Below are 27988 nucleotides of genomic sequence, written 5' to 3' on the forward strand. Positions count from 1 at the left end.
ATTCTTTCAGTCATGAGTTCACAAAACTCAATTCGTCGGTCTGGATCATCATCGCCTAGTTCTTGAAGAATTTGTGTTTTGTACGGGTGACACTTATGTAATTTCAACACCATTCTAACCGACTCATGCGAAAGTCTTTTTATTGCAGATACTTGACGTGTTAATGCAGTAGGCTCTATTGCAAAATTTCCAAGGACCTCAATTTGGGATGCTTAATTCAGTAGTCTTGGGGCATCCCTTTTTTTGTTTTACACTGATCCCGTTTCTCTAAACTTTTCAACTAAATCGCGGACGTACACTTGACTTACATTTTTGTCCGGATGCCTCTCATGAAATATTTGAGCTGTTCGTGAATAACACTGGTTCTGGGAGATAAATATGAAAATGATCTCCACGCGACAGTACCAATCGTAAAAATGATGAAAACTAATGACATTTAAAATTCTCAAATAAACCAAAAATTATTGAATCTGACAGAACCCAAAAAAACAAATGTTTTCAATTTGTTTTGCAAAAACGGCAAACTAAGTTTTTATTTTTACAAAAAAATATTCCGACGAGCACTTATCAATAAAAGTCTGGGAGATAGCATTACTAATACAAAAGTTATAGTAAGCCAACTAATATTACCAATCTGTATAAATATTAAACAATAGTTATACAGGGTCATCAACAGAAGCAACAAAAACCTCAATAAATTTTCCATTTAAGCCAAAATTTCACAATTATTGCTTCAGCCTGTATAATTATTAGAGATTTATTAAAGTCCGAATAGCTATGATGATTGCCCACCTCCGCCGTGGAGATGGCACTTGAAGAAGAAGAAGTATAATAATTATTTATACCATCGGATGGCATTTTTTATGGTCTTTTCAAGGATGGATCACAAGTAGGGATTTGCAATTTAAACTTTTTTGGTTTTGGTGGGTGGGGACTAGGGGGTTAATGGGAGTGAGTTCTCCCTCATGTTATTTTAGTTCCCCCTTACTATCCGAGAAACGGTTTTAAGCATTTTTCGATATCAGCTTTTGTTCGTGATGATGATTATCATCATCATCATCATCATTATTCTCAGCGTATTTTACTAATTAATCTGGATGGTCATTGACCTGGTCATCATCTAACCATGGTCAGAAAGATAAAGATATGACAGAGGCATTTGATATTGAAAATTAAGTTAGGCAAGGCTTTGGAAGCTCTTATCAGAAAACTAGATATGAACGGTATTAATATAAGATCCTCTCAAATATGCGCATATGATGACGATGTTTCCATAATAAGCCGCAATAGAAGGATATTAAGTGAAAAAGCTATAGATTTGAAACAGGAAGCCGCTGCATTTGGTCTAAATATAAATGAAAGGAAAACAAAATATATAGAGTGCACAAGGTCGAATCGACATGAGAATCTGAAGATATGAGAAAATGAACTGTGAGCTGGATGAATTATTGCAGAGCCCAGATATCGTTTGATTTGTTGTCACAAAAACTAAACTGACTTGGCCACTTAAGAAGAATGCCAGATAATCGAGCAGTCAAAGTAATCCAAAGATGAAAATCCCAAGGAAATATGACAAGAGGAAGACCCTGTAAAAGGTGGATAGAGGATGCAGAGAAAGATCTTAAAACCATGAACATCGGGCAGTGGCGAAGGAAAGTATCCGACAGGACAAAATGGTAGAGCGTATTAAGCAGGACAAGGCCCACAAATGGTTGTAGCGCCATTAAAAGAAGAAGAGGAAGAGATTATATGTATCCCTGACTTAATAATTTTCTAATGTAAACGCAGCCTAAAAATACGTGTATAAATTTCAATAGAAAGTGTAATCCATTTAATTGATGTATTCAATTTTAACTTCGTTCACAGGAAGTCAAATTATTGAAAAAAATAATTTTTTTTAACCTGTAGACACACAAATTATACTAAATCTTTGCCGATAACCTGGTCCATATCAAACCTTCAGTTTCCATCCCATTATTTACTCCTGTATCTGTCTCTTAAAGCTTCAATTGATTAACGGTACAAGTCGTGTGTAGTGCAATCTCCCCAACCCTTGTTCTGTACAAACAGGGTGAAAACACCCATTTTTCTTCGCACGCAGTATTTTTAATTATCTGCACTCCGGCGAAATTTTATTATTTGTAAATTTTAAGAATGGAAGTCTTTTTGCATTCTACCTTCATCGGGGAAGAAAAAATTAGCGGAGGAAGGCGCTCGCCCGATAGGGAGTTTGGCTCTAATTAAAACGAGTTATATTTTTTACTACCGGAAGGGTATTTGGTAATTTGTTTTTTGATTTGGGAACAACTTATCAGACTATGCGCTTTTATCGTTCTGGAAAATTTATGGGAATTGTACAGAATGTATTTAATTGCAAAAAACACTTGTTAATGAGTTTTTTTTAACCCAGTAGAAGAAATTGAATTGAATTGCATGATATCATTCGGGCTCAGGCACAGTTTGTTTATATTATTTATTCTATTCTAGATAGGCAGACAATACAGTTGTTCATGAGGATCTAGAAACTAAATTGCTAAACATTATTTATAGATCAATCATTTGTATAGACGGGTTTGACAGATGAAATGTATAGTATGAGTTATCACAAAAAGACTCTTATCGAGGGATTCACCAATTTTTTAGTGGAACTATTTTTAAATACCCAATCAAAACGTCAAACTTATTATTTTGAAACAAACAACTTCTCCATAAAGAAAAATATACACAAAGTGAGACGGTTAATAAGAGATTTAAGAAGTTATAATATAATATTATATAATAATATTTGATTTTTGTTCTAAAAATACTTTTTAATGCTAAAAAACTTATTTGTTCAATTTAATAAGAGTATAAGGAAAAATTATTTATAAATAACTATTTGGCAATGTTTATTATTAACGTATATTTAGTATAATTATATTTTAAATAACTAAATAAAAAAATAACAATAAACAGGCCACTACTTAAGGTACTATTACCGTCTAGAAGGCTAAAAATGACACATTTTCAGTCATTTTTTTTTTGTATCTTATCTTGGTATCTATATATTTGGTGATTAAACTTTTTTTATTAGGTATTATACAATTTTAAAAGATTACAAAAAAATTTTTTTTTCATTATAGTTAGAACGGCGGAAGATTGGAGCTGGAGATAAGATACAGTACATTGGAGCAGATGGACTTGGAGTCAGAAACGAGAGAGGAGACTTAGAAAAATTCGCAGAAGACTCAGAACTAGTTGTCACCACACATTGTTCCAATTATCACCTCGCAAGCTGTACACGTGGAAATCCTCTCAAGACAGACCCGGGAGAATTATTAGGAATCAAATAGACTACATTTTAGTAAATAAAAGATTCCGAAACAGCTTTACATCTGTTGTAAAAACAACATTTTATATTAATTTCAGTTTATTTTTCGTTTCCACAAATGTTGAATTTTATCTTATGTGACAGACTGTATTTGACAGACTGTCAAAAGTGCGGTAAAAAAGTGCATTTAGTTTTCTCTATAGTCGCGCGCCCCTAAAACGCCGGTATAAAAATGAACAATTTATTAAAGCGAACTCTTTATTTAGTAATAGTGCCTTTGTTAATATTATCTCGTTATTAAATGTGTAGTATCGATTAATTACGCTTATTTTTCTCTAAGTACAAACCCCTATAAAACCAAACACATACTGAACCATCGCCGTGAAGTCTGCTTATCTATATCGAAGGAAACTCTTGTACAGTCCATGGTCCTAAAATATTTGGTACTGTACACGCACGGGGAAAGGAATTTAATAAGCTTTCTCCCGAACAATTGTTGGAGATCAATCAAAGTTCCAACATTATTTGTGGTCCTAACTCGACGGATTTTGTGTTTAGTGATCGCGTTGTTTGTACTTTACTCTTAGGTTTGCATATTTATATAAATGTGATTAAAAGACCCTCGAAAAGACTAATGTGTCGCGATAAACTCTAAAACAAAAGGACAGAAGTGAATTTTATCTGGTGTTTGTGCCTGTTGCTGTAAACTACTGGACAAATTGGGTGAGATTTTTCCATATTATAATTTCGCTTATACACAAAGTGAACCGCTTTTCAAAAAGACTATCTCTTTAAAAAATTTATTAGTAGACATTTGTAGACATTTACCGCGTGTGCGAAAAATTTAATTGAAAAGTAAACTCTCAGTGTAATTTAAGACATTTATCGCGTTTTAATAAACTATAAACTCTCTCGCCGTGTGCTACACATGTTATTATATGATATAAACATTATTGACTCTATTCTCGTTGTGTGCTCTACAGGTTATTATAATATAAACATTATTGACTCTATTTTCGCCGTGTGATACAGATATTAGTATATAATATAAACATTAATTTCTCTAAAGAATTCGGTGTTTGCACGGCCTTAGGCATTTGTTTTTGGAGTAGTACCTTTTGTTAAAGTCAAAATGGAAGATCTCAAAAAGAAGAGAAAACCACTGAAGGCCAAAATTACCAGAATAGCGAACTGGTTACTAGAAAACGCAGATGCAGAAACTGACGGTCTCCAGTTTCAACTCAGACACACCGAATTGAAAACATGTTATCTGAAATATGAAGACGTGATGGATCAGATTGAAGAAATCGATGAAACCGATTCTGAAACAGAAGACAGGGTACTGATGGAGGAAAAATACTTTTCTACACTAGCTGGACTGCAGCATAAGATGAAAGCTTTAAAGTTACCCTCCCACTCGCTCATCTCAAACGATACTCCACCAACTGTAGCCACTGCTAAGGTTAGGTTGCCGGAAATTACGATGCAGGTATTCTCAGGAAACTTCGCCGATTGGAACGCGTTTTATCAGCTATTTGAAACGCTAATAATCAATAATGTAGAGCTAAACAATGTGCAAAAATTTATATATCTGAAATCTTTCTTAAAAAATGAACCTTTACATTTGATAGAAAATATAGAAGTTGTAGAAGAAAATTTCCGGATCGCTGTGGACACGCTTAAGAATAGATACGAAAATAAATCGCGTGTGATTAGTTTACACATCCAAAAATTGTTAAAGGCTCCATCTTTAGCTAAAAGTAACGCAAAATCATTACGAGAATTTTTAACTCTTTGTAAACAAACTTTACTTGCTCTTAAAAATATGTCTGTACCTATCGAACATTGGGATTTACTATTGATCGAAGTATTTTTACAAAAATTAGATTTCGCGACGCATAGGTCATTTGAGTATGAAATAGATTCAAAGGCTTTACCTACTCTCTCACAGTTTTTTAGTTTTCTCGAGAAAAAATGTGATATACAAGAAAAATTAAACGTTTCTGATAATGATAAAAAATTTAATAAACCTCAATTAAAAACATCTTTGTTTTCATCAGTTAATTTACAAACAAACTCGTTTTCGGATACTAATTGTATATGTTGTAAAAGTAATTCTCATAAAATTTATCAGTGTAATGATTTTAAATGTCTCTCTTTACAGGAAAGATTTAATTTTGTAAAAGGTAAGAAACTTTGTTGGAATTGTTTGGGTAATAAACATTTTTCTCAAGATTGCAACTCTTCACGCTCATGTAGTATATGTAAGAAAAGACATCACTCGCTCTTGCATAGTACCTCTGAAAATGTCTCTTCCTCTAGGAACACGAATAGGCAATATTTCTCTATTGATCGCAATGCTCAAGCTCCCAAACATTCTCAAGGCTCTTCCAGTCGTGTTGCTTACACATCTACTCCGCCCTCTTATAATGCTCATGCCCAAAACGAAGCTTCTACCAGTTCGTTCAAACCTCCTTTAGAAGTACAAAATACTACAGATTCTCATACAGCCACTTCTCTCTCTGCTTTATCAGTTAAAACTGATGTATTGTTGGCTACCGCTTTAGTGACAGTGTATTCTAAAGATGGCAAACCTATGCATGCCAGGGCGCTCCTAGATAATGGGAGTCAACATTCGTTCATTTCTCGTGATTTGGTTGAGAAGTTAAACCTCACCCCTTATTTTAAACAGTTACAGATATCAACCATATCCGAAAACACCTCAATGTCAAGTCAAATGATTAACATAGAATTTTTTCCCTATAATGTGAAGGATAGAAGTTTCAAAAAAACTTCTTTTGCTGTACTTGATAGTATAACCTGTAGGCTTCCTAAAGCTACCCTAGATAGAAGCAAAATAAATGTTCCACCTAATCTCACTCTCGCAGATCCCTCGTACTCTGTTCCCGGTAAAATTGATTTGCTTCTAGCTGGCGACATCTATAGCGAATTATTGACTGATGGATTCATTCGTTTAGGAAAGAATCTTCCCATTCTTCAGAATACCCACTTAGGTTATGTTATTTTTGGTACTATTCCCCCTCATGTCTTTCATCGGAGTTCAAACTTGGCTATTTCTCAGTCAAATGTTTCTCTCTTTGTTCAGTCCGAATCCGAAGAGAATAATTTAGATAAATTGATACAACAATTTTTCGAAATTGAAGAAGTTCCCCACGTTAGTAAATTAACCCCCGATGAGGAATTGGCTGAACAAATATTTAATAAAACCACTCGTATTTTACCTTCGGGTCGTTTTCAAGTAAACCTACCACTTGTCTGCGAAAATGCGCATAAAAAATTAGGTGAATCTTTTAAAGTAGCTTTAAAGAGATTTATTAATTTAGAAAATAGGCTCTTAAAAAATGAAAATACATACGCTCAATATAAGTCGTTCATTAGTGAATATCTTTTTCTCGAACATGCTAGAATAGTCCCTCTCTCTCTTACTAATGAAAATTTAGAAAATAAATATTTTCTCCCGCATCACTGTGTAGTAAAGGAAGAATCCTTAACAACAAAACTTAGGGTTGTTTTCGATGGTTCGATGAAAAGCTCTAGTAGTTACTCGTTAAATGATATCCTACTCAAAGGTCCCACTCTTCAACCGGAACTTTTTGATATTTTGCTACGCTTTCGATTATATTCCTTTGTTTTCACAACTGATATACAAAAGATGTACAGACAGGTTAAAATCAATCCTGATCAAACCTTTCTGTTAAACATACTTTGGCGTGACTCCCCGGAAAAAGATATTGAGTGCCTGGAATTGCAAACAGTTACATATGGAACTAAAAGCGCCAGTTTTCAGAGTACTCGCTGTTTAATGGAACTGGCAAATACTCATCAAACTGAATATCCCCTGGCCACTGACGCTCTTCAAAATAATTGTTATATTGATGACATTCTCTACGGTGCTAATGATGAGCAAACTCTCCTCAAAGCTCACAAGGAATTAACTAGTTTACTTGGAACAGCATGTATTTCTCTACATAAATGGTGTTCTAACTCGGACTCGTTTCTAAAAAACATTTCTTCTCTCTCTTCAAACTCTTCTTATGTCATAGCTCCAGATAATTGCTCTAATAAGGTTTTAGGTTTATGCTGGAATCCTGTTCTTGACACGTTTTCAATCTCTCTTCCAGATTTCACCCTAAAGAACTCATACACTAAGAGAGAAGTACTGTCAATGATTGCCCAAATATTTGATCCTCAAGGTCTTATTAATCCCGTTACAGTTGTCGCTAAGCTTATAATGCAAAATATTTGGATTTCCAAAATCAGTTGGAACGATACCATTGACGCAGATACGTTACATGAATGGCTAAGTTTTATTAGCAGTCTCTCTTATTTTAAGGACTTAAGTATACCTAGATGTCTCTTTTTAAGTCAAGAAATCACTGGTGTTGAGATTCACTCATTCTCAGATGCAAGTTTAAAGGCTTATGGAGCTTGTATCTACTTACGTGTGACCTATAAATTAGAACAGGTGTCTTGTTCCCTTCTAGCATCTAAGAGTCGCGTTGCTCCGTTAAAACCCTTGACCCTTCCAAGATTGGAACTCATGGGTGCTCTATTGTGTAGTAAACTCACAGCAAAGATTGCTAATATTGTTAAAGAAAAGTTATCTCAATTAGACTCTATAAATATGTGGTCGGATTCAGAAATTGTTCTCGCTTGGCTTCGTTCACATCCTTCTCGTTGGACCCAATTTGTAGCAAATAGGGTTGCACAAATTTTAGATAATTCTCCTAATGCTCACTGGAGGCATGTACGATCCAAAGAGAATCCTGCCGACATACTCTCCCGAGGAATGCTACCCTCTGAATTAATAAATTCGTCCTTATGGTTTCATGTTCCTCCATTTTTAAATCAACTTCGGTTGGATTTATTGAAATACAACCCAAAGGGGTATACTTCCAAGTTGCCTGAAGAAAGGAAAATCATTCTCCACGCTCGAAATGATCAAATAGATTTCTTCACCTCACTTTCTGATAGGTTCTCCAATTTTTCAAAGTTTGTAAGAACTTTAGCCTATATGTTTAGATTTGCTAATAATGCTAAACCGCTTTCTCGCAAGTTAACTAATACCCTTGAAGTCAGCGAACTTCAAAACGCTGAACTTAAGATTATTAAGATGCTTCAGTATTCCAACTTCTCGAGTGAGATTTCTGAGCTTAAGAAAGGTAAAACTCTATCTAATAAGTGTCTTTTACCCCTAAATCCCTTTTTGGATGAGAATGAAATGCTCCGGGTGGGAGGTCGCCTCAGAAACTCAGACGTTACCTTTGATCAAAGATACCCTCTTCTCCTCCCCTCAAAAAATCGTGTAGTTCGTCTCATCCTCCACAGAGAACATGTCAGACTCTGTCACTCAGGTCCTCAAAATACTTTGTCACAAATTCGTCTCAAATATTGGCCTTTAAATGGACTACGAGAAGTCAAGAAGGTCACTCACCAATGTATGGTTTGTTTTAAGTTTCGTGCCAAACCCGCTACCCAGATCATGGCAGATCTACCAAAAGAACGTTTAAACTCCTCTCGAGTGTTCGCTCACGTCGGATTAGATTTTGGCGGCCCCTTTCAGATAAAGTCTTCCAACCTTCGTAAGGCTCCTTTATTCGACTCGAGCTGTTCATATTGAAGTCGTTTCCGGCCTCTCTACGGAGACGTTTCTTCTCGCTCTAAAACGCTTTATTAGCCGTAGAGGCCTCCCTCAAACAATATTCAGTGACAACGCCACGAACTTTCTTGGTGCTCGCAACCAGCTGTTTGAACTCTATAAGTTTTTCAAGGAAAAGGAAAGCTCTCGTTCTATTAAGGAATTTTTGGCCTCATCTCATATTCGCTGGAAAACTATAGTTCCTCGAGCCCCTCACCATGGTGGTATTTGGGAAAGTGCTATAAAGAGCGCAAAGCATCATATGCGTAGGCTCCTTGGCAATGTTAAGCTTACGTTCGAAGAATTCACTACAGTTCTCGGTCAAATTGAAGCTGTGCTCAACTCCCGGCCTCTTTGCTCCCTTTCAAATGACCCCTCCGATTTTACGTATCTTACTCCTGGACACTTCTTGATTGGACAATCTCTTACGTCCTTTCCTGAAAAAGATGTGATCCACATTCCTGAAAACAGATTGAATTTATGGCAACATTTGTCCAAACTCCAACAAGTGTTTTGGAAAAAATGGTCTATCGACTATTTGAATAGACTTCAAAATCGCCCTAAATGGTTTCTCCCTCATAAAAACCTAGAACCTAACGATCTCGTGTTGCTGATTGAAGACAACACTCCTCCTCTTCATTGGGTACTAGCAAGAGTTATTGAGGTCTTTCCCGGAAAAGATGGGAGAGTAAGAATTGCCTCGGTGAAAACTAAAGATGGAGTCTTCAAGCGCTCTATTACAAAATTGTGTCCTCTACCCAATGACGATTTAATTTAAGTTAGTATAAGATGATAATTGTAATGTATTTTTTCTTCCGCATGCTCTCTTGGCATAATATAATCTGTTTATTTGTGTTAAAGCCAGCGCTTCAACGGGGGCGAGTATGTTGTAAAAACAACATTTTATATTAATTTCAGTTTATTTTTCGTTTCCACAAATGTTGAATTTTATCTTATGTGACAGACTGTATTTGACAGACTGTCAAAAGTGCGGTAAAAAAGTGCATTTAGGTTTCTCTATAGTCGCGCGCCCCTAAAACGCCGGTATAAAAATGAACAATTTATTAAAGCGAACTCTTTATTTAGTAATAGTGCCTTTGTAAATATTTTCTCGTTATTAAATGTGTAGTATCGATTAATTACGCTTATTTTTCTCTAAGTACAAACCCCTATAAAACCAAACACATACTGAACCATCGCCGTGAAGTCTGCTTATCTATATCGAAGGAAACTCTTGTACAGTCCATGGTCCTAAAATATTTGGTACTGTACACGCACGGGGAAAGGAATTTAATAAGCTTTCTCCCGAACAATTGTTGGAGATCAATCAAAGTTCCAACAACATCTGTCAAGAGTTATCCTGAAGCAGACTTGGAAATAGACCACGTTCCACTGGTGCAAGTATTTCAAGTCAAACTCAAAACAGCGCAGAAAAGGAAAACACTATCATACGATCTACGTATGCTGAAAGACCTCGATACGAGGATGAGAGTCCAAGCCACGTTAAACGAGCAAGTGACTACAACTAGAGACGAATCGAACGAAGAACAAACGATCAAACATATTACAGAAGTAGTGCAAAATGTAAAGGATAAACATTTAAAGGCAGATAGATTAATGAAGCAAACATCATGGATGACAAGTGAGATTCTGAAACTAATGGACGAGAGAAGAGAAGCCAAAAATGACCCAGACAAATATAAAACGATAAATATATTAATAAGAACGAAAATCAAAGAAGCGAAAGAAAAAGAAGCAAGGGAAAGATGCGAAGAAATTGAGATTCTGCAGTCAAAGTATGATAGTCACAATGTACATACGAAAGTTAAAGAACTCACAGGGGGTCTAAGACGAAGGCAGAAAGGAAATATAACTGATTCTGACGGAAACATCATCTTGGACAAACAGATTAAAATAAGAACGTGGAAAGAATATCTAGAAAAACTATTTAAAGACCAAAGAGATAACACCTTTGAGCTAGAAGAAGAAGTAAATGATGGACCAAGAATATTACAGCAGGAAGTTTATTGCGCAATAACACAGTTAAAGGATGGCATAGCGGCAGGCCCTGATAATATACATTAGCAGAACTACTCAAACTAATGGACAACGAATCAATAGCAATAATCGCAAAGATATTCAACAGCATATACAACTCTGGGGAAATACCAACAGAATGGCTGGAATCTGAGTTTATTGCACTTCCAAAAAAAACCAGAATCCAAAAAATGCGAAAATTACCGTACTATAAGCCTCATGAGTCATCTCCTAAAATTGTTCCTAAAGATGATTCATAAGAGAATCTACAAGCTGTGTGAAAGTCAATTTTCCCCCAACCAGTTCGGGTTAACAAATGCTGTTGGTATTAGAGAGGCTTTGTTCTCAGTCTCAGTACAAGATGATGCAAATATTAAAAGAAGCAGGAATTAATAACCAAGATCTGAAACAAAGATGAGAGATAGATGGAGCAAATAAATGAAACAATGTTATTTTTCAATAAATTCAGGAATGTGAGTATTTATAGGAGGAAAAATGTAGATTTGTCTTCTAAAACTTAATATGTGGCTGTAAGCCGAATCAGTAGCTTTAATTATTAGTGGAGTCATTGGCGATAACAGTGTTAAACCTAAGTTTTGTAAATGTCGTGTAATATCTTCATTAGGAATTGTGGGGCTTACATTAGATCCTAGCAATTTTTCTGATGGGGTAATTAGTCGACAAGCAACTAGATGAGTGTTGTTAATTGTGATGGCTTCATTATTTTTAAGAAGATCGTCGAAAATTTTTTTATCTCTCAAATATAATGCAAACTCGATTGTTAGATATACGTGAACAATATAATATATTTTGTTGGTTAACTGTTGGTCCAATATGTAAGAGATAGTCTTGAATTTTGCAACCTTCTATCGATGGGAAAACTATCGCTTGATCTCTATTTGGTAATGGAGTGGAATTTTTAACTAACGCTGCTGAGTATGATTTAACCGTGCTGTTGACATTCTTGAAGTAATATTGACATTTGAAGAATTTTGAGTAAGATTATTCATTTTTTGCTTTCTTTCGGAGTTTCTTCCAAAACATTTAAACTAAGTCCGACTCTGGCGATGAATTCTATTATTTTGTTTCCTTAATGTTTAAGTCTAAAGTCAAATATTCCTTAACTGGACTGTTATTAGATCGGTTTACCTTATCCATTATTTTATTTTTAATTAAACATCAAATGGATGAATTTTGCAAAAAAATAATAGAGAAGTTATTGTACACGATGTTATAACGAGACCTAATCAAAAGCGTTAATTGCGTGGCGAATATCGTGTAGTAAAAACGGCGATTTATTAAAGCCGTAGTACAAGCAAGGAGCTGTATCTATAATCCCACGAGTGTTTGTCTTAATTATAAGCGGAGCTCAAGAGAAGCTAGTCATTAGAATAAACTCCCATTGGACCTGGAAACCTGTGAATCTCATCAAATACCTAATCCCAATTCCATCTCGCTGTCGTTCGTATTGTTCCACTAATAAACGAACTCACTTGACACAACATTTATCTTAATGGGCCTTAATACATCAATTCTTTCAATAAAACTGTTCTATTGATTTATATTGTCTTACTTGTCAGGCCAATTTTGCTGTTATTGGTTTTGTTTAACTGCTAAGATGCTATTTTTTAACATCCCCCTATATTATATCTGACACTTCGCATCAAGGGTTGCTTGCCCTACTGCCTTGCACCCTGGACGACCAATTCGACACCGGGGGAGTAATTCTTGCAAATAGTGTTTCGGACTTCTTTAAATTCTTTACGACTGTCTTCTATCAGGAAAAACTTAATTTTATATAATGGGACTCTTTTACGTACGGAGTGTTTTAAAGCGAATGCTATAAAAACTTTACGGAAAAAAATATTTTGAATTTTTTATTGAAATAAAAATATATTGGATTAATAAAAATTATTGCATACTATATAGTTTCTGTACAGCTATCTGTTTTACTATATAGTAGTACATAGCCTTTAATATATTTATGTTCTTGTTTATGTTATTCGGTTAGTTCTTATGCATTTCCCGTAATTGTTACATTATTAATTTCCTTTAGTTGCCTTCAGAAAGTAACTAATATTGAAATCAAAATGTTCATGAATCAGATTAAAATTTCAGACTCCATTGATAATACACGCACGAACTTCAATTAGTTTGTACTCTGTGCTGCTAATATAGCCATAGGAAAATCTCAACAAAGAAACATAAACTCTGGTGGAATACACAATATGAGGCTACTATTAAATTAAGTAAAACAATTTGGAACCGATACAAAAAGTACAAAAATATTAATCTATTAACAGAGCAAAAAAATGGAGAGCTGGCGCAAGGAGAATAACACAAAAAGAACAAGAATCCGGGCAGAAATACATATGCAGAATCAACACCAGCACGAATATATCATATCATATATTATAATTTAAAAAATAACATACAGACAGCATACTTACCAATAAATTATAAGTCTAGAAAAAGAAAGGACGTTACTCAAGGTAACTATATCTTGTGGACTGACCCACAAGATATAGTAAATGAACTAGCTGTTACCTATCAAAAATTCTCATCCAGTCAAAATTACAGTAACGAGTTCCTAGTTTATAAATAACAGAAGGAGGCAGTACCTACTACAATTTCCGACGAATTCAACCCTATCAATTCACCTCTTAGTTATGGGGAGTTTCAGTAGTTTCTCTTAGCAGTGAAAAGGCACTTAATAGCATAAAAGACACTTTACCAGGTCCAAACGACATACCAATAAAATTTATTAAAAAACTTCTCATATAAGCAATTTTTTTTTCTGAAAAATGATGGCTTTGGCAGAGCCAATTAGCCAGACTTATTTGTGTTTATTGTTAAAATCGACTGAATGTTTAATTATTATTGATTGCAGATTCATAGTCAAATGTTAGTACTACATATACCTAATATATTTATGGATACATAAATTTTGTTTTGATATATTTTTATTTTTTTTTATTCTTTTATTATTTTCTTGTTTTTTTGGTTTTCTTTTTTTTTGTTTTGTTGCTTTTTGTTTTTTGCTTTTTATAATTTTTTTTTGCTTCATTTTTATTTTTTTTTTATTTATTTTTTTGTTTTTTGTTCTTTCCTATTTTCTTATTTCTTTTATGTTTTTTTTTACTTTGTGGTATACTTTTTTTTTGTTTTTTTTTTTTTCAAATCATATTAACAGATTATGCCTATACTATTTACAACTTATATTTACATATTTTAGCATGTTTGTAAATGCAATGAAGAATTTCCATATTATTTGAAAATATTAAAAGATTAAGGTTTGTTGGAAAACAACACTTAGAATTTATTAATTCCTTATAAAGTTCGTTTATATTAATAATTTGTAAATCACATTCTAATATAATATGTGTTAGATCGCCTATTTTACTACAAGTACAATTGGGAGTATTTGATAAGCCGATTCCATGCATATAAGATGGAGTAAGAGCATGATTTGCTCTCAGCCGATTAATGGTCTTTATAAACTGTCGATTAGATTCTGTGTAGAACCATCTCATTGAGGGTATCCTAGTGTTACAATGATAAAAGTTTAAGCCGGTCTTACATTCTCTGTAATGTAAATGCCAATTATTTTTAAGTTTTTGTCTACTAACGGTGTCAATATCTGTCGCTGGAATTAAATTTCTGCTTACTTTTTCTCCAAGCATATATGCTGATTTAGCCAAATTGTCAACGATCTCATTGCCTTTTATTCCCGAATGGCCCTTGATCCATGTAATTATTACATTTAATCTTAATTGTATAGTTTCATAAATAATTTTAAGAATTTTCAGTTCAATGTGGTTTATGTGTTTGACTGTTTGAATATTGTTAAATCTGTCGACCACGCTTTTAGTGTCAGTAAATATAACATAGTTGCTAGTAGGATTCAGTACTACATACTGAAGAGCAAACATTATTGCCATAATTTCTGCTGTGTATATTGAGCATTCACTGGGTAAGCTATACTGGTGATGGTAATTTTTATTTTCGTGGAACATTGCACAGCCCGTTCCATTTGCATCTTTTGACCCATCAGTAAAAATGCACTGATAATTTGTCCATTTTTCTTTAATAATTATATTAAACATATTTGGGAGTAAATGTGAGTTTAAGTAACATATCCTAACCTTTCTAGCAAATAGTGTTTTTGCCATTTCACCGTAGTAGGGTGGAATTTGGCTTTTATAGAGAATATCGTTATATTTTACCTTACTTAGAAAGCTTTCTACCAAAAGTATAGACTTTTTAGTTCTCCAGTACCTATGGGTGAGGTCTAAAACTGATAGCTCATTAAAAGCAAAAGAGTTTGTTGTACCTATTATTAAACCAAATAAAGATAAATTACAATCAAAATCATATCGTCCTTATCATTACCATGATTTTCATGTACACTTACGAAAAATAGTAAATAAAAGATTAATGTGGAATCTCGAATACAATAATCAACCTACCATCAAACAAGCTGGCTTAAGACCAGACAGATCTACAAACGACAACACTATAGATCTGGAAAAGGCTATTCACTAAGCTTTTAAAATAATCAAAAATGTATGGCCATTTACTTTGACATCTAAAGCATTTGATACATTATGAAAACACCGCATGTGTAAGTCCAAGTGAATGGTGCTATATCCTATCTTAGAGAACAACAAAACAGAATCCCATAAGGATCTATTATCAGTCCTACTCTATTCTTAAAATTAGTGCGAAACTATATGTTGATCACTTCAGTAGGACCATCATCAGTGAAACATTATAAGAGTACTAGAAACTAGCTTAAACGTGATAAAATAGTGACAAGTGGTCGATGTTATAGGATTTCACCTAAAGGGAACATGCATCTTCCCTGCTCAAAAGGAGGACGACTTTGTCCATCGGTTAGTGCCAGCCAACAGTTGGTTATTTTTTATTAAGGTCTTAAAAAGAACAAAAGAAAGAAAAATCTGACTGAAACAATTACTAAAAATGAAAATAACATCGAAGAAAATTCATTTTCAATAGGGTCTTGCCGACTATGTCAATTTAAAATTAAACATAGACTAAACACAAAGGATTTAGATGTATATTTAAATTAAGTTAACATGAAAAACACGAAAAAGACCATTAAATCGAAAATCTTATATATAAAATATCTTATCTTATATAAAATCGAAAACAGTTTAGACAAACAAAAGATTAGTCCAAAAATAAAGAATCTTATATCTAGCCATACATAGAAAATAGAAAAAAATTTCTAACCTTAAATGTTTCACATAAAATTCAATGTTTGCATGCATTTTAAAAATGCAAAAGTACCAAAATAATGATTATGTCACATGGGCAGCTGTAATAGGCTTTTTCATAAAAAGTAGTCTCATAACTCATTCAGGCGGTTGAGAAACTTCTCCAAGAGCTTAATGATCTTAAAAATGCAACTCTTACACCCACACCAATTAACAACCCACAATCAACTAATAGTCCTGCACAGGTTTTTGATGAGACGGAAATACTAAGGGTATTGAAAGAGAGACAGAATCGAGCCAATATAATCCTGGTGTATAATGTACCTGAAGGTAATAATATTGAGGAATCTAGTAAAGTATTGTCAGTAATGTCAGAAAATCCACCTAAATTAGTAAAAGCATCCAAAATTGATAAGCCAAACAAAACTAATTCTCGCGGATTAAAAGTGACGATGAATTTATTAACACATGTTGAGAACCCAAGGAAAAATGATAATAAACTTAAAGGAAAGACAGTATTTGCTAGCTTTGACTTTACTCTAAAAGGAAAGCGCAAGATACAACTTGGTACAAGCTGTTCAAAACAGTAAAAGTAAGGAAGAAAATATATCTATTAAATATAAAAACTGAGTTCCTAGTATAGTGCAGATATCATTCTAAAGGGAAAAGGGAACAAGCAAAGTGTTGAATTATAATGTGCGGGAGCATCTCTAACACCTAAGAAACATGTAAAGTACCTAGGAGTGACATTGCACCAGAATGGAAAATGAGGGGAGCACGTGTGGGGGGTCGCCCGGAAGGCTGCGAATAGTGCGGCTGCGTTTGGGGAGGGTGATGCCCAACATTGGGGGACCCAAATCCGAAAGGAGGCGGGTCTTACACGGTGTTGTACAGTTGATCGTCCTCTACGCGGCACCAGTCTGGAGCGGGCCGGTAGAGATAACGGCCTATAGGAGGCTTATGACACGAGTGTACAGAACAAGTCTGTTGCGAGTGGCATGCGCCTACAGGACTGTGTCTGCGGCAGCCTTGTGGACCATCACTGGATGTGTTCCGTTGCATGTTTTGGCGGTGAAAAGAAAAGAACCCAAAGAAGAGGCCCAAACCTTACTATGGCCGAGAGAAGACAGGAAAGGGAAAGGTCAATTGAAAGATGGCAAGAAGAATGGAAAAACACGGAGGATGTAGCAGAGTGGACGAAAATGCTATTCCCGAACATAAGATATTGGGTGACCTACCTCTCTAGGTTCGGAAAGGCTAACACAGATGAATATAACAAACAGAAAAGTGCTAGAACAATTACAATATAAATATCTTGAATACAGGGGAACCCACAAGATTTAATATACAAACAGGAGAATCCTCAGTTATCGACCTGGGCATGCGCGATCTGATCGTACAAACATCTTTAAATTGAGAAGTCCATCCCTACTTATACGGTAGTGATCACTTTCCTGTTCTTATAGCCGTCCTTTTAAAACCGTCATAACCACTCCTCTCTTAAAATGGAAATTAGATCAGGCAAATTGTACATTTTTCTCAGACCAAGTAGACCAAAATCCCCCATATCTCCCTGACCCTAGTACCTCAAATATATCTTGAACTTATCTACAATTCTCTGAGGTACTATTAGAAGCAGGGCACAAAGCAGTCGGAAAAACCATAACTCTAAAAAGTCACGCCAGTACCGTGGTGGAATAACAAATGCGACGAACCATAAAAAAAACAAGCGAGCTTTTAACAAATTCAGACGATGTCCTACTACACAAAATCAAATAGAAAATAAAAAACTAAGAGCTGAATCGCGATTTTAGATTAAGCAAACCAAAAAACAAAACTGGAAATCTTTCGTGGCATCCATCAACAACTTTACTCCCCTGTCTGCATTATGGGGGAAAATTCGTCAACTACCTGGAAAACAGCAAAACGCCCAAATTAGTTTCTTAAAACATAATGATCAATTAATTACCTCAACAGAAGAAATCAAAGAAATTTTGCATCTGACCACTACTTCTCATCTCATGCTCAATGCAATCGGCCTTTCTATAAACGAATTAACCGATTACTTCAATATACTACAATAAACCACCCTTCCGAAAACCCTCCTCCTCCATGGACTGTAAATAAACCACCAGTGATCACTGATTTCTTAAAATCAGTGATTTTATGAATGAATAAAATCAAATTTAATAAACATGAATCCCCACCAGCCATATTAATAAATCACTTCAAAGATATTATGGATAGATTTAGCGACTACCGACAGATCTACACAGATGCATCAAAAACAACGGACGAAGTGAGAGCAGCCATTTTCTCTAACAGTCCTAGTGCTAAATTTAAGTTGCATAACAACTGGACTATCTCCAATTCAGAACTATACGCAATCCTTGAAGCTCTAAAATTCATTAACAAAACGGACCAAAGAAATTACACAATCATAACTGACGCAATGGTTGCCCTTTGTGACATCCAAAACATATACTCCAGCAACCTTATTCACAGAGACATTTACAAAGAACTTCAAAATGCTTCAAATAAAAACAAACACGTGGTATTAATTTGGGTTCCATCTCATATTGGAGTACACGGTAACGAGGTTGTGGACCGTCTAGCTCATGAAGCAGCGACAAGTAATGGTCAAGTTCAACTAAATAAAATAGTGCGATCTTAAATTGTGCTTAAAAAACATAGTTAGTTGCGTATGACAAAACAAATGGTCACAGTGTCCCAAAAAACAAAGTCAAATTAAAGAAAATGCTTTACAAAAACAAGCTTTTGTGTTACCTAGAAAAAAACAAGTCATCTTTACTCGGCTCCGACTTGGTCACACCCGCCATACACATATTTACCGAATCACAAGAGACAACCCCCCATACTGCAACCAGTGTTAAATTAACAGCACAGTAAAACATATTTTAACCGAATGTCAAATTTTCCAGGAAACGAGAAGTAAATTCAACCTTCCTACTGACATAGACGAGCTTCTTAGAGACAATAATCATCTAAACAATATTATAAAAATTTTAACGGCTATAGGTATAAAAGATATTTAAATTAAAATCTAGTTTGTATCATAAATTACATATATATCAAACTTCTTTCATGTTAGTATGTAATTATTAATTAATATTATAACTTTTCTTTGCTCTAATTTGTATTTTCCATTGTTGTCGTCTATAACCTCAGTGGTTCGGACGACATTAAATAAATAAATAAAAAAAATTATTTGGGATATTTTGATATATACTGCCAAACTATGTTTGTAATTAATTAAGATTAAATAATTTTTTCTTGCACTATTAAATAATGTCCACACAAAAAATATCCTGCATGTATAACAAATAACTTTCTTTTAAATGCGCAAAATATAAAAAAAAAAATCAAATTTAAATTTGGCAACAAATTAAAATAATTCGCAGTAAAATATGACATACCCTCTATAAACCATTAGTCCTTTTTGAAGTTCACGACTACCGAAATCGAAAATTCCAAATACCCATATAAGAATCTAAGATTCTGGCATTGTATGGGTTATCTGTTAACATTCCTTTGATTGGATCGCAGTTGAACAGACACATAAGAAGTTATTGGCAAAAGTAAAAAAAATGACCGGATAATGGTTGTCTGGTTATTCTGGTCTCTCCATGCCGGTGCTGTTGCTGGTCGTTCTTCTGGTATATCGAAAGTGACAATGTCCACGAGCGGCATAGGTTAAGACACGTGCTCAAGAATGACGAACGAAAAAACATTCAACAGTTTCTTAAAGAATGAAATAAGAAGATGCGATAATAGCTATTTAGGACTCGAAACTATTTTCGATGTTTAAAAAATATTTATTCCGAAAACGGGATGTACAGGGTGTACAACTTTTTGTTCAAGCATGTGTTCGTCCTTATATTGCTATTAAAAATTACTTGAAATGTCCGTAACAGTTTTATTATTGAAAGGTATTTTAAAATAGTATATAAATATTTTTTTGTTGCTCGTAGACATATACAAGGTGTTTTATCTACAACTTTATCTTAAATTGCTTCATAAAAAGTGATGTGTTTAAATAAGTAAATAAATATTTTTATAAGTAATCGAAGCCATTGTTTTTTTAAATATAAAATGCAGTTCTTTGTGCTTTTTTTAATATGTACTTATTTCTTTGCGTAGTCTATATTTCATTTATTAAAAGTTGTTTACGTTAACTCGCTCAAAAAAAGTTTCCCAGCCACATATTTCTTAAGAATAATGGTTATAGGGAAAGAAGAAATCAAAGAAAGGAGATGAAGGAACATATAGACGTGAAACACATAGAAAATAATATAGGTATTGATTATTTTAATCAGCTTTTCAATCAGAACCAAAAACACATGGAATTACCCCAAAAGTAAACCTTAATATAAAAACACGCTTTTTTACCCAATTGTCAAACGCAGAGAAGTGTGAAAACTACAAAATAATAAGTCTTATTATCTTTTGAAAAAGTTCCAGAAAATATTACATAGCAGAATATACAAAAAAGTGGTACAGTGTGCAGTACTGTAGACTAGCGAGATGCTTCATACTATTGAACTGAGTTTATTTATCTAATTTATTAACTTTATTATAAAAATGTTTTAACACTTAGTTTATTAAAGTCTTTATTTGTACAATATTATACTAATTTATTTCACACTATAATTATATAATTTATTTACAACATTTATAACAATTTATTTATCCCGACAATACGCGCGTAACATTTCAAAACTCGACTCGATTATATTTTCAGACTAACTTCAACAATTAAAATTTCTCTATATATATGACTAACATTCCTAGTTTGTATGGGAAATTCATTATAAAGATTCTCTGCTTCTGTTCTAGTATCTTGTCTAGTAGTGTCATCAAATATGATTTCAAACTGTAACCACACTGACCAACTCTAAAAATAGTACAAACTTACCAAAAGTCTCCAGCTTTAAATCTTTGTATGCCACTATTATTAAATGTTGTTTGATTATGTACAGAACCCAGCGATTTTCCAATATATTTCTAATTTTTAAATTAGTCACTGATTTTTGGAGACTTATTGCTAAAATTATTTTTCTGAACATTATTCTAAACAACTTATTCTTTCTCTGTAAACGTTTGTTGGCGTACATTTATAAATTCATTTTTGGATTATTTCGAACTTAAAAAAAACTGAAATTTACACTTAAAGTGGACTTTTAATTTATTTAATGTTCACTTTAAATTGATTATGACATCTGGCATTATTAAATATATGATTTTATATTGTTATTAATTGGATTGAATGACATTTATGACTTTGGACATTTATGATGAATTTTAACGTTCGAAAATCGTTACGAATCGAATTCTAGTATCGATTTTTTATTTTTCTATTTGTTTTGCTATCTTTTATTAACAAATATACTTTTCATTTTTTACTTTTCATTTAATGTGTGTATCTTGTCAGATATTTTCATGTAGATTTTAATTTAAACCGGATTAGAATAAAAACATAATGACTAGAAACGAATTGATTTACAGTAGTGAATCGATATAAAGACCCGCTATTTCATGACGCTACTCGTGACGACTCGCCTTAGCATTTAAGTATATAGAAAAAAGTAAAATATAAGGCCAGTATAGAAGCGTCGCTTCAAAAATCTGTTTTATGACAAATTGTCAGGCCATGCCGGTGTGGGGTAATATGCGCCCTATCCTGTATGTTGCGATATGCTGAACGAGCCATACAGTATGTAGTCATCACCCCAAGTATGACCTAGAACACAAATTGCATCAATACTATACATTTATAAAATGCACCTGACGGATCATAATGGCCTTCACATTTTACTACTTTTCAGCTTGAATCATTAGAGATCAAATATATTACATTTTAGTAAATAAAAGATTCCGAAACAGCTTTGCATTATGCCAAGACTTATCCTGGAGCAGACTTGGAAACGGAGCACGTTCCACTTGTGGGCGTATTCCAAGTCAGACTCAAAAGTGTGCAGAAAATAAAATCACAATTATACGATCTACGAACCATATGAGTCAAATTTTCTATTATGTCTAGATAGTCTGTTTCCCCTAGTTTTTGCCTGTGTTAGTTTTTTGTCTATTAAATATTTATTTCTAGTTCGGTCTCTTCTGTCCCTGTTTTTAATTATAAATATATTTCTGCCACCTCTTCTGCTCTGCGAGACATGACGATAATGCCATCGGCATATGCTGTAATCTGTATTGATTTATTTGTTAGGAGATTACTTCTTCTTCTTCTTCTTCCTCATTATAAGCAAATCTGCTTGTTCATTGGCGGATTAATATCTCTATGGGAGGTTGTAACTCCTACTTTTACGCGGTCGTCCGATACTTCTTCTGCCGATTGGTGACTTATCTCTTGGTATTTTGACAAAATGGGTCTCCTCCATTCTGCTTATATGGTTATTCCATTCTTTTTTTTTTCTATTTTGTGTCCATTCGTTTATACATTGTACGTTACATTTTCTTCTAATGTCTTCACTTCTCTTTCGATCTCTCAGGGTATTACCTTTAATTCTTCTCAGTACTCTCATATCTGCAGTTTCCAGTAGCCTTTGCGTTGTGGCTGTGTCGGGTCTTGTTTATGAGGCATATGTAATTATTGGTCTTACACTGACTTTATAAATTCTTGACTTTATCTCAGTGTTAATGTGTCTGTTTTGCCATATAATGTTATTAAGGCATCCTGCCAGTCTATTTGCTTTTTGTACTTGATCTCTCACTTCTTTGTCCAGGTCTCCATATCTAGACAGTGTAATTCCCAGGTATTTTATTTGCATTACTTGTTCAATACTGATGCCATCAATTTGTATTTTACATCTGGTTGGTTCTTTGCTGACTACTATTGTGTTAGTTTTCAGTGATGAGATTGTCATATTAAATTCTTTTGCTCTTATGTTAAATCTGTGGACCAGTCTTTGCAAACTATCTTCATCTTGCACTATCAATATTGCGTCGTCTGCGTAACAGAGTATTTTTATTTCTTTGTTTCCCATTCTGTATCCTCTTGCTTTGTTAGCGCTTTTAATGATTTCATCCATGATCAAATTGAAGAGCATGGGGCTCAATGAATCTCCTTGTCTTTCGCTGCCTACTTCTATAGGTTCTGTAAGTTGTCTATCTATTCTGACTTCCATTTTGTTGTTTTGGTAGATGTTTTCGATAGTTTTTATAATATTTAGGGGAACTTTTCTATTATACAGAAAATAGATTACATCTTTGAGTCTTACTCTGTCAAACGTTTTCTTTAGGTCAATCAGACACAAAAATGCCGGTCTATTATACTCTAGTGATTTCTCAGTAATTTGGTTTATAACTCTAAATGCTCTACAATATTTCATTTCTTATGAAGCGCCATATATTTTTTGCAGACCGTAAAAATCATGTTCCATTTCTTTCGAAAAGCGTTTCGAGTGATAATTTTTTATTTATTTTTACAAGTGCATGTGTTTCGTTTCTAATTGTCTTGTAATTATGGTATGCCTCTTGTATTTTGGTTGACATGTAGTTCAGATTTTTTTCTTTTCTTTACATTTTTCCTCATTAATGAAATCATTCCTGTTTCGAGGCATAATCCTGTTTCTATGAGCTGTATGGTTTTAAAGCATATCGGTAGGGTGCTAACCTGGCTGTAGACCCCTCCTCCTTTATGCCTTTAGACTCTATATAGATGATTACCTCTTCCTATATTCAGCTGTCTTATTACATATTCAAGAGTCAGGTTGAATAGTGTCAGTGCCAGCCCGTCTCCTTGTTTTAATCCATTGACTATTGAAAAGTTCTCAGTGAGCTTATTTTGTACTCTGACAGTTATTGTTGAGTCCATTGTTGTTTCATATTACACATTGAATAATCTAATAATGAAACTGTACATTTTGGAACACCCTGTAACGAGATTTTTAATAATTAATTATGAAATATATTTAATGAATGTCTAACTATTCAGATGTAAGACTAATTTGTTATAATTTCTTTTCCATCGACCGTCCATTTATGATCAATTTTAATACCCTCAAAATCATTGATTAATGACCCCTATTAATGAATGATTTTCTAATAATGAACGATTTCATTATAGGCAACACAATATACATTGCTTGCATACATTAAATAAATGCTCTGTGATTGGCAGTGACCAGTGGTGTAAGCAACCAAACATTATACCTATTTATATTCCCACTAAAAAATTTAAACTGAAGTAGCCACTGTTAGTACTATCTGTCATTGTATGTCATTATTTACTTTATTGTTTAAAATTCTGTGTATTTGAAAAATCAAAAGATGGATATTGACGACGTGTTTAATTTAACTCCACCAGAAGTGGCAGAAACTGCAAATGAAATATCTTTAAGTTTACTGTCTGAAAAAAAGCAGAGTGTTGTACAAAAAAACATATGCTGAATTTATTGCATGGTGTGACGAGAGAAAAATAATACGATATTCAGAATCTGTATTGTTGATATATTTTTCAAACATTGCCGAAAAAGGACTTATAGCAAGTTTCTGGCCCAAATATTCGATGCTTAAATCAACCTTAAGTTTAAAATCAAACATTGATATATCTAAATATAATAAGTTAATTATGTTTATCAAGACAAAAAGAACAGGTTATGTACCAAAGCAATCAAAAACACTTGAAAAAGAACAAGTCCAGAAATTCATCTCTGATGCTCCTAACGACGTGTTTCTAATGATAAAGGTAAACCAGTAAATTAAGTTTATATATTTATTACTCGTATTTCATAACATTTTATTTTGTAGGTTGCATTTATTTTCGGAGTGGCTGGTGCGTTAAGAAAGGGCGAACTATTGAAATTAGAAACAAATAACGTTCAAGACTTGGGGTCAAAGTTTCTTGTCACAATAAAAGTATCAAAAACACACACAAATAGAATATTTACCATAGTAGATAACATTCTCAATGCGATCAAAAACTATATTTCTTTAAGACCGACACACACACCACATCAACGAATTTTCATTTTTTATAAAAATAACAAATGTTCCACACAGCCAGTTGGCATAAAAACGTTTTCCAAAATGCCTTCCGTTATTGCTAAATTCTTAAAATTAGAGCACCCGCATCTCTACACTGGGCATTGTTTTAGACGTTCCTCTGCCTCAATACTATGTGACAGTGGTGCAGACTTTTCAGCTATTAAAAGACTAGGCTGGAAATCGACTGCTGTAGCAGAAGGTTTTATAGATAATTCTATGCAGAATAAACTTGAGACAGCTGAAAATCTCTTGGGAAAAAATACCACTAAACCTTGTCAAAGTACTTCCTTCAGCACCACCGCTTCTTTTTCTATCACAGAATTTACAGAGGTAAAACAAGACTTAAATATAAATTTGTCAAAATGCTATACAGCAGATAATCATTTATCAATACCTTCCTTTAATTTCAGTAATTGTACTATTTCGAATATTAATGTTTACAATAATAAAATTACTACTAAGGAAAATTAAACTTTGAATAAAGTTAATGAAAGCTGAAAAAATTGTTCTTTATCGTTAAGTAAATAAAAATTTAAACTAAGATATCTTTATTTCTGAAAAGTACGGTCGACGGAAAAGTTTTATAATGAACTTGTGAATTAGAATGGCGATTAACAATCTCGAACATTACCGCGCTCGCTCCGCTCACGCGTTAAAATATCTCAATTGTTAATCGCCGTTATTAATACACTTGTTGGTTAAATAACTATTAAAATGCAGCTTTTATTAACGTACACACCATTAATGTAATTTTTTTTAATCTTTTAATCTTTCGCTCTAATCTTCCGTCCCGTTAGTAGTGAGTAACCCTGTATCATACAGATTTCTGAATCTTCTATCGATGCTAATGTAGCTTAAATGTTGATCCTACTTATTTAAGCTACGATAATCTTAATCCATCTTTTTCCAAAAGACATTAATATTGAAGGCATAGTATACACGTTCGACAATTTTAGATGAATTTATTTTGGTCACTAAAATATGAAATAAAATACGCGTGTTATCTAAACTTATATATTTTTTATTTGTAATTTTTTATTTGTTTTAGCGAAAAAGTCAAAAACCAGTTTTCTATCTGTTAGTATCGGTATCAAAAGAAAACGAATGAGAAGAAAAATGGACGGCGAGAAAATTTAATACAACAATAAATCACCCCATAATTTTTGTAGCTATCGTATATTGCAAACCAACGCAGTGTAATATAACTCCCGTTCCATCCTCGTGTATCTTGGCAGGAAGGAGGAAGGACAATGACTGCAGAAGCCCAAGCACATTTGTTGTATCGCTACCACCAATTTATATTAAGTTCGTGTCCAATCTGTCGGTAATATTAAGACGTTAACTTGACCTTTTACGACAAATGATTGCGTGCTAAGATTTACACTAGTCGTTGCAAAATGCGTTATTGTTTGTTTTGGGATAACACATTATTAGGGATGATCATTTAATTTCACAATATTTCTCATTTGTTACCACATATAATGAATACAATCGTACACGAGGACTAAAAATCAGTTTTTCTCAATTTTTTTTATATTGGAGACGTATTTATCAATTATTTTAGAAGGTAATCTTCTACTTACACATCAGTATCTAACATAACTAATTTAATCAGATGATGAGTGATATATACTATCAGCTGTATATATGTATATATATATATATATATATATATATATATATATATATATATATACATTATATATATGCTCTATATAATATAAACTATAATATATTTATATATATATATACTATATGTACACACTACCAAAACAGGCATATTGCAAATACATTCTTTAAGAAAAAATCGAACAGAAAATGAACTTGGGTAGCAACAAATGGGACCACTAAGAACGAAATTGGCTTAATTCTAACCAAAAAGATTGCTACAATAAAAGATGTAAGTGTAATAAATAAATTTCAAACAGGCAGTGACCATAGCCTTCTTCTTCTTTAGGTGTCGTATCCGTATTCAGACCTTCAGACCTTGGCCATCATCAACCATTCTTGCGAAGAACCATAGACTAATCAAAGCAAAAACTGTTTTAGATCTAAAACTAGAAAGACTAAGCATAAAATCAACAGTAACTGGTATACATATTAACAATCTAAAAGAAAACTCAGATCACTACCAAAGGAAAATTAGTGAATCATGACATGACCATATCGACAGCTCTCATTTAATGGAAATCATCCTTGATAGTGCCAAAGAAATCGGAAGCTCGCAAAAACAAAATGAATATAGGAAGCTGTCTAATAAAACCAAAATAATGTTAAACAAAGAAGAGAAATGAAAGTAAAAAGCAACATACAGATAATACAATACATAAAACTTTTTCTTCTTCTTTCTTCCTGTATGTAGGCTTCTTCTTCAATATTAGCCTCCTTAATTGTTTAAATTATCGCACCATCTTTTTCCTCACACTCCTATTTCCATTTTGTCACCCATCCATTTATGTCTTTTATATTGCATGCTCTTCTTATGTTTTCGCTTCTCGGAGTATTTTCATCTCTGTTGTTTCTAGTAGTCGTCTCGTTTTATGTGTTAGGTCTTGTCTCCGCCGTGTATATTAATATAGGTCTAATTGCTGCTTTATAGATTCTTGTTTTTGTGTCTTGTCTTAGGCGTTTGTTCTTCCAGATTGTCATTAAGACATCCCGCCGCTTTACTTGCTTTTAAGCTTTGTTGTCATACTTCTTCTTCAACATCTCCATAAC

At 33.5% G+C, this 27988-nt stretch overlaps 1 protein-coding gene across 1 annotated transcript; it reads left to right on the top strand.

The window, feature by feature from the left end:
• Positions 1-4442: 4442 nt before the first annotated feature.
• LOC140451638 (uncharacterized) lies at positions 4443-8951 on the top strand. Its single transcript, XM_072545483.1, has 2 exons — positions 4443-5177; positions 5475-8951. The coding sequence occupies exons 1-2, from the start codon at positions 4443-4445 to the stop codon at positions 8949-8951; spliced, it is 4212 nt and encodes a 1403-aa protein (XP_072401584.1).
• Positions 8952-27988: the final 19037 nt, after the last annotated feature.

The sequence above is a fragment of the Diabrotica undecimpunctata genome, chromosome 10, assembly GCF_040954645.1.
Source record: "Diabrotica undecimpunctata isolate CICGRU chromosome 10, icDiaUnde3, whole genome shotgun sequence".
NCBI classification, from domain to species: domain Eukaryota; kingdom Metazoa; phylum Arthropoda; class Insecta; order Coleoptera; family Chrysomelidae; genus Diabrotica; species Diabrotica undecimpunctata.

Excerpts from the sequence above, each read along its gene's own strand:
- LOC140451638 (XM_072545483.1), top strand. The coding sequence starts at position 4,443 with ATGGAAGATCTCAAAAAGAAGAGAAAACCACTGAAGGCCAAAATTACC. Across the intron at positions 5,178-5,474 it reads GGGATTTACTATTGATCGAA|GAAAGATTTAATTTTGTAAA; the intron begins GTATTTTTACAA and ends CTCTCTTTACAG.